The 16,672-nt window shown below is 64.1% G+C and overlaps 1 protein-coding gene across 4 annotated transcripts in view; it reads left to right on the top strand.

Moving 5' to 3' along the window:
• LOC123780932 (uncharacterized) overlaps positions 1–16,672 on the top strand; it is a 61,742-nt gene that overhangs the window by 26,551 nt on the left and 18,519 nt on the right. For 2 of the 4 annotated variants that reach the window (XR_015727066.1, XM_087868619.1), the window contains one exon: positions 1,687–1,854. Coding sequence is in view for 2 of the 4 variants with exons in the window: in XM_045780144.2 (XP_045636100.1) it covers positions 1,687–1,758; positions 11,473–11,618 (218 nt within the window). In the remaining 2 variants the exon portion in view is untranslated. Of the gene's footprint in view, positions 1–1,686; positions 1,855–11,472; positions 15,475–16,672 lie in introns of those variants that run through there. The other 2 variants (XM_045780144.2, XM_087868620.1) reach the window with 2 other exon arrangements.

Raw genomic sequence — 16,672 nt, 5'->3', positions numbered from 1 at the left:
ATAAGCAAGATGAGATGGTAGGTCGAGGCAGAGGGGGGACTGGTGTGGCCAGGTCCTCGTCGGCAGCATCTCTGAGGCTGTCAGGAGGGTCTCCGCACCCCAGGAACCCAGGCCTGCTATGGCCACGGGTTCGTTTCACAGCCTTGGGGAGACAACCAAGTGGGGAGAGGTCTCCACCCCGACCTCAAGATCTAAGCAGCTCTGTGTGCTGGTCATGGGTGTGTTTGCACAACAGCAGGACAGGGAGCCCACTTGCCCACGGCGGGTGCTGTGTGGGGCCTGCCAGAGGTCTGGCCTGGTTATATTCCAGACCCTGAGGCTCTCTGTCAGTGTCCTAAGGCAGCACCTCCAAACTCAGTGTCGGCCTGGGGGCAGCCACTGCCAACCCCAAGAGCTGATGGGAATGGCCACGTCATGGCGGGGGACTAAGCCACAGGCTCCAGATCACACCTCCTGGGTCTCAGACCGACCTGGCCTTCGCTGCTGTGTGGTGTTGGGGAGGCCATGGCCTCTCCCTGGGATCCAGACCTCTTCCTACGCACCCCCCACCCCGGGTACCGATGGAGCAGAAGAGGGAGCTTCTTGGGCCAAGAAGTGGAGGGATCTGGCTTGGGATCAGTCCTAACCCACTACTTGCAAAGATGAAGCCTACACACATAGCCCCCACTGATCATATGGGCAGAGAGGGAACTAAGGTGTTATATATTTATGTCCTGCTGTATAAACAAATAAACATAAATATAAAAAATATGAATATTTATATTAAGCCTTAGAGCAACACAGATAATAGAGAAAGATAAATATAAACCGAGGAGGGGCGCCTGGGTGGCGCAGTCGTTAAGCGTCTGCCTTCGGCTCAGGGCGTGATCCCGGCGTTCTGGGATCGAGCCCCACATCTGGCTCCTCCGCTGGGAGCCTGCTTCTCCCTCTCCCACTCCCCCTGCTTGTGTTCCCTCTCTCGCTGCTTCTTTCTCTGTCAAATAAATAAACAAAATGTTTAAAAAAAAAAATAGGAGATTAGGGCAAAGGGAGAATTGAAGTTAGGCCTAAAAGAAGCCACGTCATGTAGAAGTCTCTGGTTGCTGGTAATGACCTATAAATTCAGCGCTGAGCTTCCTAGCAGCCCAAGCAAAGAGGAAAAGACTGTGCCTTGCTGGAAGTGGTGTTCAGGGTGCACCATCTGCAGTGGTGATGCTGAGGGAGCTGTCTGATGCCCACAGGATGCCCCAAAGCCCGGGGTGAGGGTTGGGGGGCTCCCTCATGCTCAGCACAGCTGTGTTCCTCTTATACTCCTGAACCCCTCCCACGCTGTGTCATCTGATTCTCCCCAACCCTAAAAGTCCAGGTGTAGAGAGAGGCAGTGAGGGGCCCCAGCCAAGCCATCAGGCCTTGCGGAGTCTGATCTTGAATGTGCCCCAGGTCCGCATGCGTGTGGTTACACCTGCAGCTGACTGCTGCCCCTTGGAGATGGATGGCCCCGGAAGATCGGGGTGTCATTCCCAGGGTTGGGGACACAAAGTCACACCGATGCAGCAGCGTCACGGCCCTGGGGTCCTTGAGGTGGCCCCCCCAGGCTGTCAGGGCAGGGTAGGCCGGGGCTGCAGGGACTGACTCAGGACCGGGCCCGCAGGCCTGCGTACCTGGGGTCTCCTTCCCGAGATTTACACGGCATATCTCTCCTTCCAGGACTCTCGCCTTCTTCCTGCCTCCTCGTCCTGCAGGCGACCCCTGAAAGTCACGTGATTCTGCCTTCCTCAGGTCAGTGCTGCATTTTGAACCTTGAAAGTCAGGGCTCCCCCTTCCCCCAGACACCCCCCAGGCCTGGGCACGTCTGAAGTGGGACACGCGTGTATGCACGCACACACATGCACGCACACCCACACAGCTTGTGGAGGACTGAGGAGCAGGGCAGGCTCAGCTGGGTCTGCTCAGGCCTCGGACCTGACCTGCCACCAGCCTCTTTCTATAGCCAAGGGACCAAGGTCTGCCAGGAGTCAGGGGCTTGCCCAGGACTCTTGCCCCAGGAAGCTGGACTTGGGCCCGTCTTTCCGGCTCCCTTCTGCACAGAAGTTGAGTGCAGCCCCTTCTGCAAGGAGCCATCTGTCTCGGGGGTCCATGGTGGGAGGGCTTGGGCCAGCTGCTGGGACGGTCTGAAGTGTCTGTGGAGTGGGCTGAGTGCAGAGGCTCAGCAGGTGAAAAGGTCCTCAGCCTGCCACTCCCTAGCTCAGCCACCCTGTGGCCCTGACGGGGGCCTGTCGTGCTCAGAGCCCCCTGCCCATGCTCTGCTCCTCCCAAGAGCCGGCCCGCAGGGCAGAGTGCAGGGCCTACTTGGCTGAGTCTAGCCTCCTGGGGAGTCCGTGGGGCCATGTGGGCCAGACGGGCGTCACCCCCCCCCCCACTGTTGCCATGGCCAGGGGCAGGCCTACCTCCCAGGTCCATGTCCCCAGGCTGTTGCGTCTGGGCTCAGGACCCCTCTGCCATCTGGGCCCTGTGTGTTTACAGGTCCAGCTTGCTCGCAAGAGTCTGCAGACGCTGCCCCGGGGCTTTTGTGTCTGCACGCAGAGCGTGTGCCAGCCGGGGCCCGTGGGCGGGGGGGGGGGGTGGAACGTGGGTGGGGAGAGGGGGAGGCCCCCAGAGGACGTGGGACAGAAGGGAAGGGGGACCTGAGGGGAGGATAACAGAGGAAGGGGACGAAGGGAGAAATCAGAGCAGGGCGCGGAGAGAGAGGAGACAGAGCAGAGCAGTCAGAAGCTGTGGGGGGCTGTTGCTGGGGAAACGGGGCCTGAGGGTGCAGCTGGTCCCAGATGTCCCCAGGGCCTGTTGGGCTGTGCCCCAGGCCATCCAGTCCAGGTGCTTTCCTGGGCATCCACTGTGAAATCTCCAGCCGTGGTAGCCTCTGGGCTCCCCATGAGACCCATACCCGTGGAGGGATGTTCCTCATGCGGGCTTGAGCACCGGAACATGCACCTGGGCCCTGAGTCTCCAAGCTCTGATGGACACATGCAGGAGGCCACGGGGTGGGTCCCCAGGAACATGGGCGGAGGTCCAAGGAGACAGGGCCAGCCCACCTAGGAGGCCAGAAGGGCTCCTAGGCTAAGGCGACAGGGCCCGTGCACAGCAGCTGAGGCCCAGGACATATGGGGAATGGCCTGGGGGGGTGACAGGCCTGGGGGAGTGGGCTCTCCCAGGGCAGAACCCGTAGTCCCCACACTGTGCAGTGGATGGAATGCATGCAGATCAATGCACACAGTAGGTGCTCATTCTGTGCTCACCCAGAGCCTGAGTAGTCACCGGTATGACCGTACAGCCGTCGCTGCAGGGGTGAGGACATGCTCAGGGCCAGAGGGGAGGGCTGCGCTCCTGCGCGCACACGCGGTCGGCAGCCCCAGCACTACCAGCAAGGTGGGGCTCACCATCTCCATTCTGCTCGGCCAGAAACGGAGGCTGGCAGCTGGGCATAGCTCAACGCTGGCCTCACCCGTGGTCCTGGAGGGTCACTGGGACGATGGAGCCCTTTCAGGATGCTGGGCTGGGAGGTGCCGACGGTTTATGGGGGACGGTGACTCGGTTGGTGGGATTTGTTTGGGGACTGACTCAGTATTGTTCTCCGTGAAGTCTGCGCCGACTTGGCCCAGGATGGGGAGAAGTTTGGGCACAGGAGGCTCCCCCTGTCTCTAGTGCCTTCCCCTGCACTGAGCCCCTGGAGCCTCCCCCAGGCCCAGCGCAGACAGGAGCCACGAGCCTCTGCTCAGCGCCCAGTGGTGCCTTGTTCCCTGAAGGGACGTGGCCCTGCCAGCCCCAGCACCCTGGGCTCCTGGGGACAGACGGGCTGCCCTGGTCTCCAGAAGAACACCACACGGCCGGGCCACGCCGCGGAGCCCCCACTGACGGCTCCAAGGCTGACCTGTGCCTGGTGCCCACGGCCGAGGAGGGACAGAAATTAATTCTAAGGCTAACCGTCTGGATAGCCTTTATCTGCCCAGATAGAAATTAAGGCCTTAAAAATACCTCAAGTTTGATCTTTTGGTCCGAGTGAAAATATTGACAAAATGCAGAACGATGGGCTTCATTCAGGGCTTACGTCTCGGTTCCGAGCAGCGCTCTGGCTGGGGGTGGTTAACCTGAAACGGGAGGAGAGATGGGACATGTGGATCCTCTGAGGACAGGTGACAAGGAGAGCCTGTCCTGCGAGTTGCACCCGACAAAGCCACCTTCCGTTCGGGTGCTGGTACTGTGCCAGGCCCTAAGCTGGATCCCCCTCCTGTAAGAGCCATCACTGCTGCTGACAGCCCTGCTGGGTGGGTGCCTTGGGGGGCAGAGGCTCAGGGAGGTTGAGGGGCCAGCCCCAGACCACCAAGCCAGCCGGCAGCAGAGCAGGGGCCTGGCCCGCTCAGAAGTAGAAGCACTTCTGGGTTCCAGGAGTGTGTGCCTTCCCTTGAGGTATCAGGCTGCTGGATGCTAAGAGGCAGCCTCCCTGGGAGGCAGGCAGGAGGCAGGGGACAGGGCCTCCAGCTTAGGCCCTCCATGCAGTCGTGCCCAGGGTGGGCTAGAAGGTTCTTCCCACCGTCTTGCCGCTGGAGTGAAACCAAGCGGCTCCTAGACCCAGTGCGGCTGGGAGTGTCCGGGGCTGTTGTCTGTGCTCCGCTGTCTGTGCTCCGCGGTCTGGGCTCAGCAGGACGCTTGGCTTCAGACATCTCCCTGGTTAGAGGCCTTGTTCCCCAGTTGTCCTGGAGCTGCAAGGCCAACGGACCAGCTCTGGGTGGGAAAGCATGGGCCCCCACTCTGCTCAGCAGCCTGAGGTCCCTGCCCCAGCACGCCTGGGTCTGAGCAGTTCTTCTCCAAGAACACCTGCCCACCAAGCCTGGCCGGCCTCGGAGGACTGGGGAGCCAGGACACCCCTGCTGTCACTTGGAGGAAGAGAAAGTGAATGTCTCAGACGTGGGGCTTCCTGGGGTCACCTAGTACAGAGGGGTCTGGTCCTTCTTAGCAGCATGCCCTGGCCAGTAAATGGAGACGTCGGTGGGTTTCTGTTTGCTCATGCCTAAAACACGGGAGGAGGCCGCCTGTCTCGGCTGTGTGTGGGGAAATAGCTTGGCCTCTCTCTGCTAGTTTCTCCTCTGCGGATCGGGCTGTAAAGGGAACGGACGGGGGCGCTCGGTGCAGTCGGCTCAGGTCGGTGCCTGGCATGCGGCGGGTGTGCGGTGTCTGCGTTTGCCCCGTTTCCCACGGGGAGCACATGCCCAGGAAAAGGCACACACGTTGGCAGCAACATTGGGCAAATGGGGATTTGAACCAGGGCTCCCGGGAGAGGTCCTCCATGTTCTCCTTGAGGACAGCACCTTGTTCACGCTTGGCAGGTTGTCAGGACCACTGTGGTCACCTGAGCGACAGGGACTGTGGCATCTGCCCTCCACACCACTGTCACCACGGCAGCACCCACCCTGTAGGAAAGGTGTGAGGCTTCCCTCCCAATCCCACTCTCCTGTTTCTTGACACAGGCCCGGGGCCCTGGCTCTGGATCAGCCCGTCCCCATCGGAGCACAGGGCCCGGGCTCTGTCCCTGCTGCGTGAGTTGCATCTCCCTGGACCCAGTGCCCTTTGAGCGTCCCACGCGGGCCGCAGCCAGAGCCAAGGCACAGAGATGCCCTGGGCCTCAGTTTGCTGCTCTCAGGTTTTCCCTGTGCATCGGCAGGGAGGGGGCCTGTGGCTGGCCCCGTGGCCCCCAGAGCATTCCTGCTTGTGTCTGCCATACGTTTGGGGTCCTGAGTGACATCTGGTAAAGATATGGAGACCACGGGCAGGGCAGAGTCAGAAAGACACGGGCTCTTGGTGTGTACCTGCTGCCTGGCGGGCTGTGCTCCAGAGAGGCCAGGTGTCTGTTGGGGCAGCTCCTCGGGCCCCCAGAGAGCACAAACAAGGGGGTGGATGCAGGACGGGAGCCTCGAGGCCCCATCAGGCAGGTGCTGCAGGAGCTCAGGGAGGGGGATGCAGCCAGGCGTCCCCAAAGCTGGTCTTGCTGGTGTCCCTGTGGCGCTGCCCTGGCATGGCCGGTCCTGCCAGCTGTCCCTGTGCCTGCCGGCAGTGGGCAGGAAGAAGCTGCCAGCCTGGACCACAGGGTGGGATGTGCTGGGATGTCCCTGGAATGCAGGGCAGCCCTCAGGCCATCTGGTCAGAGGCCACCCCGCGTCGGGCAAGGAAAGACCACTGTTTGCGGGGCTGGGGCAGAGGACGATTTTCACCCGGAAGGAGCCCAGGCCTGGGAGGCCAGGAGCCTATGCTCACCCCACCTCTCAGCGTCACCACCTCGCGTTGGGCTGCCCCCTCTGTAAGGCAGGAGAGCATCAGTGCCACTGCCCAGTCCAAGAGCTCGTCCCCAGGACCACCCAGAGCCCCTCAAAGGAGTGAGGGTGCCTCTGGCAGCTCAGGGTGGCCAGGGGCCTGGGCAGGATGAAGGTTCCAGAGAGGGCACTGCCTGCCGCCCTCTCTGGCCAGGCCCTCCCGGGCCTCCGTGCAGGCCAGGCAGCCACACTTCCAGAGTGGACGTCCGTCCTTCCTGCCCCCGGCTGCCGGCTGCCTTTGTCTTCCTGGGGCTGCACAAAATGGCCGCTGCAGCCCTCCGCCATTTTGTGTGTGAGGCGGGCGGGTGGGCGGCCCGGCGGGGGAGGAGGGAGGGAGACCACTGCCCGCCCGCCTGCCCCAAGTGGCCTGGACGGAGCCCAGCACCAGCCCCCGCCCCAGCCCGGCCTTGGCCGCGGCTGCCCTGGGCTTGGCACCGGCGCGTGTCTTGGCAAGGCCGTCCGGGAACCCCGGCCCTTCACCCAGCCTGGCCGGCCCCCTCGCCGCCCCCCAGATTTCCCTGACGAGCAGACGGAGATGCTGCGAAGCTGAGCCCAGAAGAGCTGTAATTAAAGCCATGCTCCTGGAGGGAGTCCTTGGCAGCCATGGGGCCGGCACGGACGTTTCTAGAAATGACGCCTGCCTGAGTGGGTGGGGGTGGGCTCCCCGGACTCGCCGCGACAGGGCCGGGTCTTTTCCAGGCCATGCTGGGGAGAGGAGCCCCATGCTCAGCCCTCCACTCGTCACCCCACACCCTCACCTGCCTGGGGAGCCTCCGGGCCCCCTGGTGGGGCCGTGTGCTAGGCCCTGGGCTCGGCCCTGGGCTCGTGGTGGTCGGTCAGGTTTCCGGTCTGGACGCAGGTCCTGCCCGTCCTCAGGAAGCAGGGACAGGGGGCTTCCTGGAGGAGGTGAGCTTGGTGCCAAAAGACCAGGGTGCCGCCCTGCAGCTGGGCTTCTGCCGGGGCCTGAGCCAGCTGACTCTTCATCGCACAGAGCTGGGGGTAAGCCCCTTGCGGCCCAGCCCCCTGCCCCGCACAGTCCTGTCTTCTGGGGGACACACATCCCCTAGAGCCAGGCTACCCTGAAGAGCATCTTTCCAGAGCTGGGAGCCAGCGGGCACCTGAGGCCTCCTCCTGCACCCCTGCTCCTGCTCTGGGCCCGGCATTAACAAGCTTAGCGCTCTGCCCGCGCCCAGCGGGTCAGCACGTTGTGGGGGAGAGATGGTCATGCAAGTGGCAGGCTGCCCGGCATCAGGGGCCTCGGCGGCGGGGACTGGGCAGCCATAGAGAGGAGACGCCCTCGTCTCTGGAGCCAGTGCCGGGCCCCTCGCTGTGGGCCACCATGCACCACTGACCTTGGCAGGTGGGTGGGAGCAGCGTGCCTCCGCGCCTGCCCGCAGTGCCCGGTGCTGAAGTCCTCCGAGGGCCGCGCACCTCCTAGACGAACTTAGACGTGTCCTTGAGCAGAAGCAGGGAGCGGCATTCGAAGAGTGCACGTTTGAAGGGGCTGACGCTGTTTCTCAGGCAGCGTGGAGTATGCGAGGCGGACCTGGGGGCTCAGCCCCGACCTGTGTCGTCTGCATGGCTGAGGGTCAGTTCCGCCCCGTCAGGGACACCCAGGGAGAGCGTGGGCAGCAGGGTGGGGCCTCGGGAGCTGCGCGAGGCCTCCCGCAGACACCTGTGGGGCAGCCAAGCCCTTCAGGCTGGGAGGGTTGCTGGACGCTGCCCCAGGCCCTTCCCAGACGCTCTCTCCTTGCAGTTCCCAGAGAGAACATTCCATCACCGTGAAGGGAGGTTTACTCATGGCCTGGCTCCCTCCGGGGAGAGTCTGTGGCACAGGATGGTGGCCAAATGCCAGGCCGGACCCAGCACCTTTCGGGGGAACGCAGAGCCCCACAGCCGAATGAGCGTCTCGGAGGGGACTCTGCCAGCTGGGGCTCCTGCGGGTGGGCTTTCGTGCTGGACAGTTTTAATGATAGGTGTGCATCCGGTCCCCTCCCTTCCCCTACTCCTCGCCTTGTGACCAGACTGTAGCTTGAACTGAGAGCATTTCAGATAGATGCGCCCTTTGAGGTTAACACCGTTGCCTAATGATTAACGCCACGTGGAGACACCCGGATCGGAGGGGCTCTGCCTCCGTGCTGCTCCCCTTGGAGTCCAGGCAAACCCTGCAGTGGCCAACAGCCGCTCTCCCCGCTGACACCCCTCCCCGGGCACGGAGGCCCCCTGACCTTCCTCCCAATGGCCCTGGCGTCCTGGTCCCATGCTACAGAGCAGGCAGCTGAGGCCAGACGTGCTGACTTGCCCCAGGCTCATCACCGCTTGGTGCCAGAGCAGGGGTCAGAACCATGACCTGGTAGACCTCAGAGCCACCTGTCCCTTCTTCCCCATGCCCATGGCCCCTGTGGAGGCTGGTGTGTCTGCAGAGCCGGCCAGCCTCCCCGGCCGGCACCTGCCTCCTGGTTTCCCAAGGGCTGCCAAGTGTTGCTTTTGTGGGCCTCCAGACCCCCGCATCTGTGGCCCAACCATCCAGCCTCTGCGGCGTGCCCGGCCACCTCCACCCTGCCAGCTTGGAGGTCTCCGGGCGCGGGAAAGCCAGGAGCTGGAGCAGGACACAGTCTTCCGAGGTGCCCACTGCGGCGGGGGTGGGGTGCAGCCGGACACGGAGGGTGCAAATAAGAGAACGCTATGGGGCCCGGAGACGGAAGGAGGGCTGGGGTCTGTCCAGAGCCATGGGGCTGGGGTGGGGGCTCCTGCCTGGAGGTGCCTCTTCCCCACCTGCGTGACTTGTGCCTCCGAGAGGGACGCGAGGCTGTGGAAAGAGCTTAGCGTCAGGGAAATTCGGATTCCCGATCCGGTTTTGCTAGTCTGTCCCCGGGGTGTGCTGTTGGGCGCGGTGAGGCCTCTGCCCCTTGTACTCCCCGGGCGGCTGGAGCCTGAGACAACAGGAGCGGTCAGCAACCCTGTCCGATGTGTCTGTAGGTTGGATGTTTTTATAGCATGGACACTTTTGCGTTCATTCTTAAGACTTTTACTTTAAGATATTTGTCTTAATTGCTGAGTTTTGGTGCCCCCGAAGTGGTGTGCCCGAGGTGCAGGTCTGGCCGGCCTCCCCACTTCCCGGCCATGCCAGGCCCATAGTGGGCACACAGCCCCCTGTCCCAGCCCAGGTCGATCACACTGCCATCTCCTTAACTTGTTGGGCCGTGTGTGCAGGGAGACCCACCCCCCGCCTGGGCCCCCGGATGCCACCCCCACGTCTTTTTCCCAGACTCCATTGTTGGCACGGCTTGCCGAGCAGAAACACTGGCCGCTTTATGGGGAGAAACCTAATCGGGGCGGCAGTGGTGGGGGCGGCGGCCGGGGGGGGGTTCCCAGCTCTCCGTGGCCCCGAGCCAAGCCCGAGGTGACTGCGGGGTGACACCGTCTGTCTGCCTCCCTTGCTCCAGACATCCGCCCAGCCCTGAAAGGGCCACCTGCCCACGAAGGCCTCCCACGCACCTGTCCCTGGCTGGCCTGGCTCCTCCCACCCGGTGCTGCCCAGCACCCCGCCCACAGGCAGACGCCACGGGACCGGGCAGGCTGGTGCTGGCAGCTGGCAGCCCTGCTTGGGGAGCCCCCTTCACGGTGCGTGGGCTGCCCCCCTCTGCCAGGCCTCATCTGGGCCGATTGGCAGGGGTCCTTTTGGTCTGTCTCAGGAGTCCCTGCCGCCTTCCCAGAAAAGAGGACCCTCCCCAGGCTGAGGCCCATGGTGACCTCTAGGACTGTGGGGCAGGGAGGCCCAGCAAATCCTCCCCTCCATCTCAGACACACCAGCGTGGGGCCTCTGCCCCAGTAGCTCAGAAATGTCCCCACAAATAGGTCACAGACCCAGAAATGTACAACCTAACCGCCCCCACCCCCAAACCCGGGTTGTTGGCTAAAGAAAACCGCATTGTGTGTGAGCCCTCTCTAGGTATGGGCAAAGCCAGAGCGGGGTTCCTGCTGCGGGTCACAATCCCTGCTTCCTGGTCACCTAGAGGAATTGGAAGGCAGGTGGCAAGTCTGTGGGGAAGCCGCCCAGGCCCTCGGGAGAGGAATGCCGCCACGGCCGCCGAGCACCTCTCCCCCTGCCTTGCCACCTGCCGCAGGGCTGGCTCTTCCAGATGTGAGGCCTGGGGCCCCTGAGAGGATGGCTGGCCCCAGAGCTGGGCAGAGCTGGGATTCCTCGGGGGGGCCTCCCATGGCTTCCGGAGAGGCCCACACGGATAGGAGACAGGGCCCTCGTGGGCACGCAGCTGGAAAAACTGGGGGCGGTCTCCCCTGGCAGAGGACAAACAAAGACAGATGGGCCAGGGAGGGTCAGAGGCGGCCTGCCCTGGGCATTTTTCTGCTCCAGAGGCTGGCGTAGGGGAGCCGGGGCTGGGCAGGGACTTGGTGGGAAGAAGCAGAGGTGCGGGCCTGGGGGGTCTGGCTCCGAGTGCGGCATGTCGGGCTCAGCTTCCGGCCCTCCGGGTGGTCAGCAGTCCAGCCATGTGCTTGTCTCCTATCGCGTCCTTTCCTTGGAGGACTTGTGTGGCTGGCTCCTGTTCCTCATGCCAGTCCTGGCCGGTCATCCAGCTGGAATGGGCCGGAGCCAGGTGGGGCGGTGATCCATCCAGCAAGGACTGGCTGAGGCCTCAGGGCGTGTCTCTGGAGCCCCTTCCTCAGGATTTCTGCTCTCAGGGGGGTCCCAGGCCTTGCTTGCCATGGGACAGGAGCCTCAGGCTGGCCAGAGCCTCCTCTGTAAAGTGGGGACCCCAGCTCCTCCCTCTTGGGGTCCCACCAACTCTGGGCCCCAGGGTATCCACGCGAGCTTGACGGGCGCTCGCTGCCCAGCCCGGGAACGTCAGGGGCCCTGACCGTTGAGAGACAAGGCCTGAGTCTCAGTCCTCTTTGGCCCAGAACTATCCAGCTGCGGGTCTGCAGAGGCTCCTCTCCGGGCCCTTGCAGGGAGTGCGTCCCTGGCGAGAGGCCGCTCGGGAGTGCAGGATGCGTGAGCTGGCAGGTGCGTCGGGGGAGGAGGCCCAGAGCAGCGCCCCGAACTCTGTCCTGCCTTGGGGCCTGGCTGCGTCTCCCAAACCTGACGCTTGTCACTCTTTTCCTAAATCCCGAACAGGCCAAGAAGCGGTGCTGATCTGGGGCCTTCTGTCCGTGGTCGGCCTTCCTCACCGTGAGTGCGTATTAGGGCAGGGCTCCAGTCCGGGCGGGCTCCACCCTGCAGGGCCCCCCTCCCCCTGCCCTGCTCTGGCCTACCTAGCCTGAGCCCACGGGAGGCCTCACGCTGTCATCCCGCCGGGAACAGGTCGGCGAGTCTGCCGCCCCAGCCTCCGTGTGGGTGCGCACCTCGGTGCCTCACAGGATGACCTCTGGCACCCCAGCACACCTGTCCCGCCGTCCTCGCTCGAGGAGGGATGTGGTCAGAGCTGTGTCCCTTCCGTTCACCTCCAGGTCCTGCCATCAGGCATGGGGGTCCTTGATGGGGATCTGGGGGTACCACAGCCAAACCTTTGTCCAAGCGGTACCCTCCACCTGCAGCCACACCCGTCTGCCTCCTGCCGCTCTGCTGTCCCGAGCTGAGGCCCAGGGCGTGCCCTTGCACTTGTGAGCTCGTCACTTCTGGCGGTTCTCTGTGGCCTCCCCCCTGACTGGACATGGCCTGAGAGCCGTGGTCTGTTACAGAGAGTCTGGATGCAGGAGGAGAGCTCAGCCCTGTCCCGCTCTGCACCGTGAGGATTCTTCTGTCCCTGGGGCTCACCGTCCAGTGCACCTGCTACCCTTGGGCTCACCTTGCCTTGAGGGCCCTTTGGGGCCAGCAATCCTGGAGGTAGCCCCTTCTCTCTGCCCAGCCGTGAACCAGCCCTCGCGTGCGGTCCTAACGCACCCAGGCCACCTGTCATTGACCTGCGATGCCGCACGGTGAGTCTAGCCTGAACAGGAACAAAGGCCAAGTGGAGGAAGCCAAGTCACGTGTGCCCCTCCCAGGCTGGGCTGGAGGCCGCTGGAAGGGGTGCTTGTGGTGGCAGCCAGGGGGGACCAGGGTGTGTGTCTCTTCCTGTCTCCCTTTCTCTCCCCGCCCCAGGGGCCCAGTGCATGGGCTGGCCTCATGTGCAGTCTGTGTCTCCCGGCTGGGGCTGGGGCCCTCCTGGGGTTAGCTCTGCAGGCCTGGAGGTAAAGCCCGGGCCTTGGGGAGGGCAGGCGGGTGCAGACCTCAGGGCAGGGGTGTCGGAGTCTATGTAGTGGCACACGCATGGATTCCAGCTCTGGCTAAGGGCGGCCTGCTGCTATCCAGACACCTCGAGGGGCAGCTCCTGCACTGACCCCACGTCTCAGCGAGGAAGTCCAAGCCCGAGAGGGTTAAGATGTGCTCAGAGAAGCACAGAGGGGAGGCCAGCCTGGTTTTGCATCCAGCTCCACCTGCCAGGCTCCCCTGCCTCGTGCTGCCCTCAGCCTGAGGGGGCCAGAGGTCAGAATCAGGGGGTCCCTGCGGCCTGAGGGCATTGGGGTCTCAGCAGCTAAGTCTAAAGCCCAGAGGCCATGCTTAGGGTCCCTCCCCCAGAGTCCTCTGGGACATTCAGGGGGGAGCCCTGGGCTGGGAGCCAGGTCCTTGGCCTGTTTTCTCCCCTGCAGTATGAGGCTCACAGCAGCCAGTCACCCCACAGGGCACTTGGGTGGGCTCCAGGACAGCCAGGCCTCATTCAGGAGTGGCAGCTGCTCCTGCCTTTGGGGCTGGGCGTGAAACCTCCCACTGCAGGACTGGGCAAGGCCAAGCCCAGCAGAGCCCAAGAGCAAACCATCCTCACCCCGACAGGGGGCCAGGGACCCCAGAGCCCACCCATCTGAGTCTGTCTCTTCATTGCAAAACGGGATCGGTGATCGCAGCTTCACCAGGCCTATGAGGAGCGCACGGCACAGCCCAGCCTGGGGCCCGCCCAGAGGAGATAGCCTGCTGGGGGCAGTGGGGCCCTGGAAGGCGGTCTGGGGGTTGGTGAGCGCAGAGCACTCGTACCATTTCACGAGGTGGAAAGCAGAACGTTCTAACCTCCGCCTGGCCACCTGTCGGCCGTGTGACCCTGTGAAGGCAGTGTTACCCCTCGGCCCCAGTGTGCTCACCTCTGAGATGGATTGACAGTAGCACGCCCCTCACCAGCTTTCCCTCAGGGGTTCCCAGGACGGTGGTGGCCGTGGTGGCTGCCGTGGTGACATTCATCCAGGCTGACGGTGCCTTCAGGCACGGAGTGCAGTGCCGTCCGGGGCCTCTAGCTCTGCCCCCGCTGCCTGCCCCAGGGGAGCCAGCTTCCTTGCCTGAAAGGAAGAGCAGCCTCCTGGGGCCTCTCCCAAAGTGGGGACAGCTCAGGTCACCCTGCACGGCAGGACCAGACTGACCAGAGCCCATGGGGAGGGCGTCCCCACCTGTCCAGTGGGCGGGGGGAGCTCGTCCTGAGGCCACTGGCCGTCTTGGGGCAGCTGGAGAGGGAGAAGGTGGGCGGTCAGAGGGACACTTACAGCACCTTTGTGACACATGGTCCAACAACCGATGGTCTTCCTCCCAGCGTCACCAGTGCCGGAGATGTCCCCTGGGAACATTATGGCCACTCCTGTGCCAATGGGAGTGATCCAGTCACTGGAACTGTTCCCCCAAAGCCACATTGCGATGTCTGTCCCCTCCCGCCCTCCCTCCGTCTCTCTCCTCTCTCTCTTTCCCTCGGGTTGGTTGTTTTCTCCCATGCGTCCCCCTCCGTGAGGCTGCTCTGGGCCATGTACCCCCAGGGCTCCTGCCGGCCTGCCTGCCGGGATCCCCCGGGCCCTTCGCGCCCAGCTGGCCTGTCCCGCAGCCCCGTTTCCCGCAGCGCTCCGGCCACCCCCAGGAGGTGCCTCTGGAAGCCACAGAGCCGTCCACGTGCCACGACTGACGGCCCTTTGGGGTGAGGTAGTAGGTTGTATAGTTTGGGGCTCGGCCCTGCTATGGGTAACTATACAATCTACTGTCTTTCCTGAAGTGGCCGTAACACCACCGATGGACAGCGCCTGGGACCCTGGCTGGGGAGGGGGACACCGCCTATGGACAGCGCCCGGGACCCTGGCTGGGGAGGGACACAGGTGCAGGCTGGGGAGGGCAGCAGCCTTGCTGGGGTGGGGGCAGGGGCTGCCCAGCACTAGGTCTGGTAGGCCTACCTTCCACTTGCTGTGTGACCTTGGGCAGGGGCTTTGACCTTTCTGGGCTTCGTTTTCCTCATCTGTGAAATGGGGACCAATGAGGATTAAAGACGATACTGCGTGAAGCGTGCAGAGCAGGGGAGGGCTCAAAGTGGACCGTTCTGTTCCCCTACACTGCACTGAGAGCCGGGGGGCCCATGGGGCAGCTTGCCTCCCCTCTCCGCCCTCCCACCCCCTGCATCTGGAATGTGTCCTCCTCTTCATCCCTGTGGCCGGCAGTGGGCACCAGGGGGAACAGCCCTGGACCCAGAGGATGAGCCTGGGGTTGCAGGGCAGGCCCCCAGGGAGGCCCCCAGGGAACCTCCGCACACCCCCCTCCCCGGCATCCTCGCCGGCCTGCCCAGCTCAGCATCAGGCCTCTGGTCAGCGATGGCCCCTCCACTGGAGAGGGGCCTGAGGCCTCCCCATCCCTCGCCACTCACCATTCCAGGCAGGAAGTGAGAGGAGAGTTCCGTGAGCACTCTGTGGCCCCTCGGGGACACGAGCCCCCTCCACCCCACCCCTACGACCTGCAGGTGGATGGTGTGGGCTGCACCATCTGTGCCATCTGCATTTTCCCCCCTGCCCTGCGCCTGCCCAGCCTTCCAGCTCAGCTCTGGTGGCCGCTGACCACCAGGCAGGGGCTGGGGCTGGGCGTGGGGCAGTGGCGGGACAGCGGACCCTCCCGCACCCCGGGCACCGGCGGGGTGAGGTAGTAGGTTGTGTGGTTTCAGGGCAGTGATGTTGCCCCCTCGGAAGATAACCATACAACCTACTGCCTTCCCCGAGGAGCCCAGCGACACGTCCCCATGGGAGGGCCCGCCCCCGCTCCCAGCAGGTGACTCGGGGGCCTGAGCCACAGGGCAGGTGGGTGGAGGCCGTGGCGTGCACACCTCGACTTCAATAAAAGCTATTCTGATGTGAATCCGGAGTCCTGCCCTGTTGCTTCCAAAAGCCTGGGACTGGGTCATGGAGGGCGTGCGCACGTCGGCGGTGTCGCGGGGCACATCGGCCGTGGAGGAGTGTGTGGCGTGGCTGGGAGCCGTGTCCGGACTCTGGGGATCAGCACGCTTGCCCAGGCGCAGAGGCCCGTGGGCCCTTCCAGTGGGTCCAGTCCTGGACCCCAGGCCCCCGACGTGTCGCTCAGCCCCCATCCTGTGGAGAGACCCCCCTAGAACCTGCAGGCAGTGTGGACCCCAGTCGGCAGCTGCAGGCACACGCCGGGGCCCGGCTTCCACGGCCACCTCAGCGCCGGGTGCTTGATCTGAGCCCGGACGTTCCCATCTCCTGCGCCCGGCCCCCTCAGGACAGTTTCTGGGGTAGCCCTCATTTCTGGTGTCCACTCTTGGGCCAACTCTCTTCCCAAGAGTCCACTCATGTTTCTCCCAGGGGTCTCGAGCCTCACATCGGTGGCCGCTGCGGCCTTGTCCCCACAATTGCAGAGTCTGGGAACTAGAAGAGGCCTGTGCATCCTGACGGAGCACTGAGCACTCCCCTCGGGCAGGCACTGGCCTGGCTGAGGCCATGTCCTGCCCCCGTGCCGTGGTGCCTGGCGCAGACCCGAGGAGGTACCACCTTCCCCGGCTGGGGCCGGCCCCCCGAGTCTGCCCACAGCCCCCCGTGAGAAGTAACTCCAGGCAGGCTCCTGCCAACAGCACCGAGCACGCCGAACTGGACGCCAGCACAGTCCTCCAGTGCGCCAGCCTGACGGGGACAGGCAAGACGCGGACAGTCCTCAGACAGTGATCCGGGATCGGACTCTGGGGCAGGGACCAGAGGCGGCTCCTGACTGAGCCAGGGGCCCAGAGGGGCCCAGACTGAGACGGGCAGTTCTCGGTCAGGTATGTGGCAGCCTGAGGCCTTGGCGGGAGCTCCTCCTGGTGCCCCGGCCCCTCCCACCATGACTGTCCCCAAGCCACCATCTTGGCCCCAGCCTCCATCCCGAGCACCCTGGCCTCCTCCTGCTGCTGGGCTTCTCCAGCTCGACACCCATCGCGGTCTGCTTGCTCCGAGAGCTTCTGCTGCACCCTGGGTCGGGGAGGGTGGGAGCCCAGAGCAGAAGTCTTCCGACACTAGGGGCCATCTGAGCTGGATCTTGATGGCCGTGTGGGAGTTTGCAGCAG

Source organism: Ursus americanus, chromosome 17, assembly GCF_024610735.1.
Source record: "Ursus americanus isolate L20-20 chromosome 17, mUrsAme1.1.p, whole genome shotgun sequence".
NCBI classification, from domain to species: domain Eukaryota; kingdom Metazoa; phylum Chordata; class Mammalia; order Carnivora; family Ursidae; genus Ursus; species Ursus americanus.
This window is presented reverse-complemented; position numbering and strand designations above follow the sequence as displayed.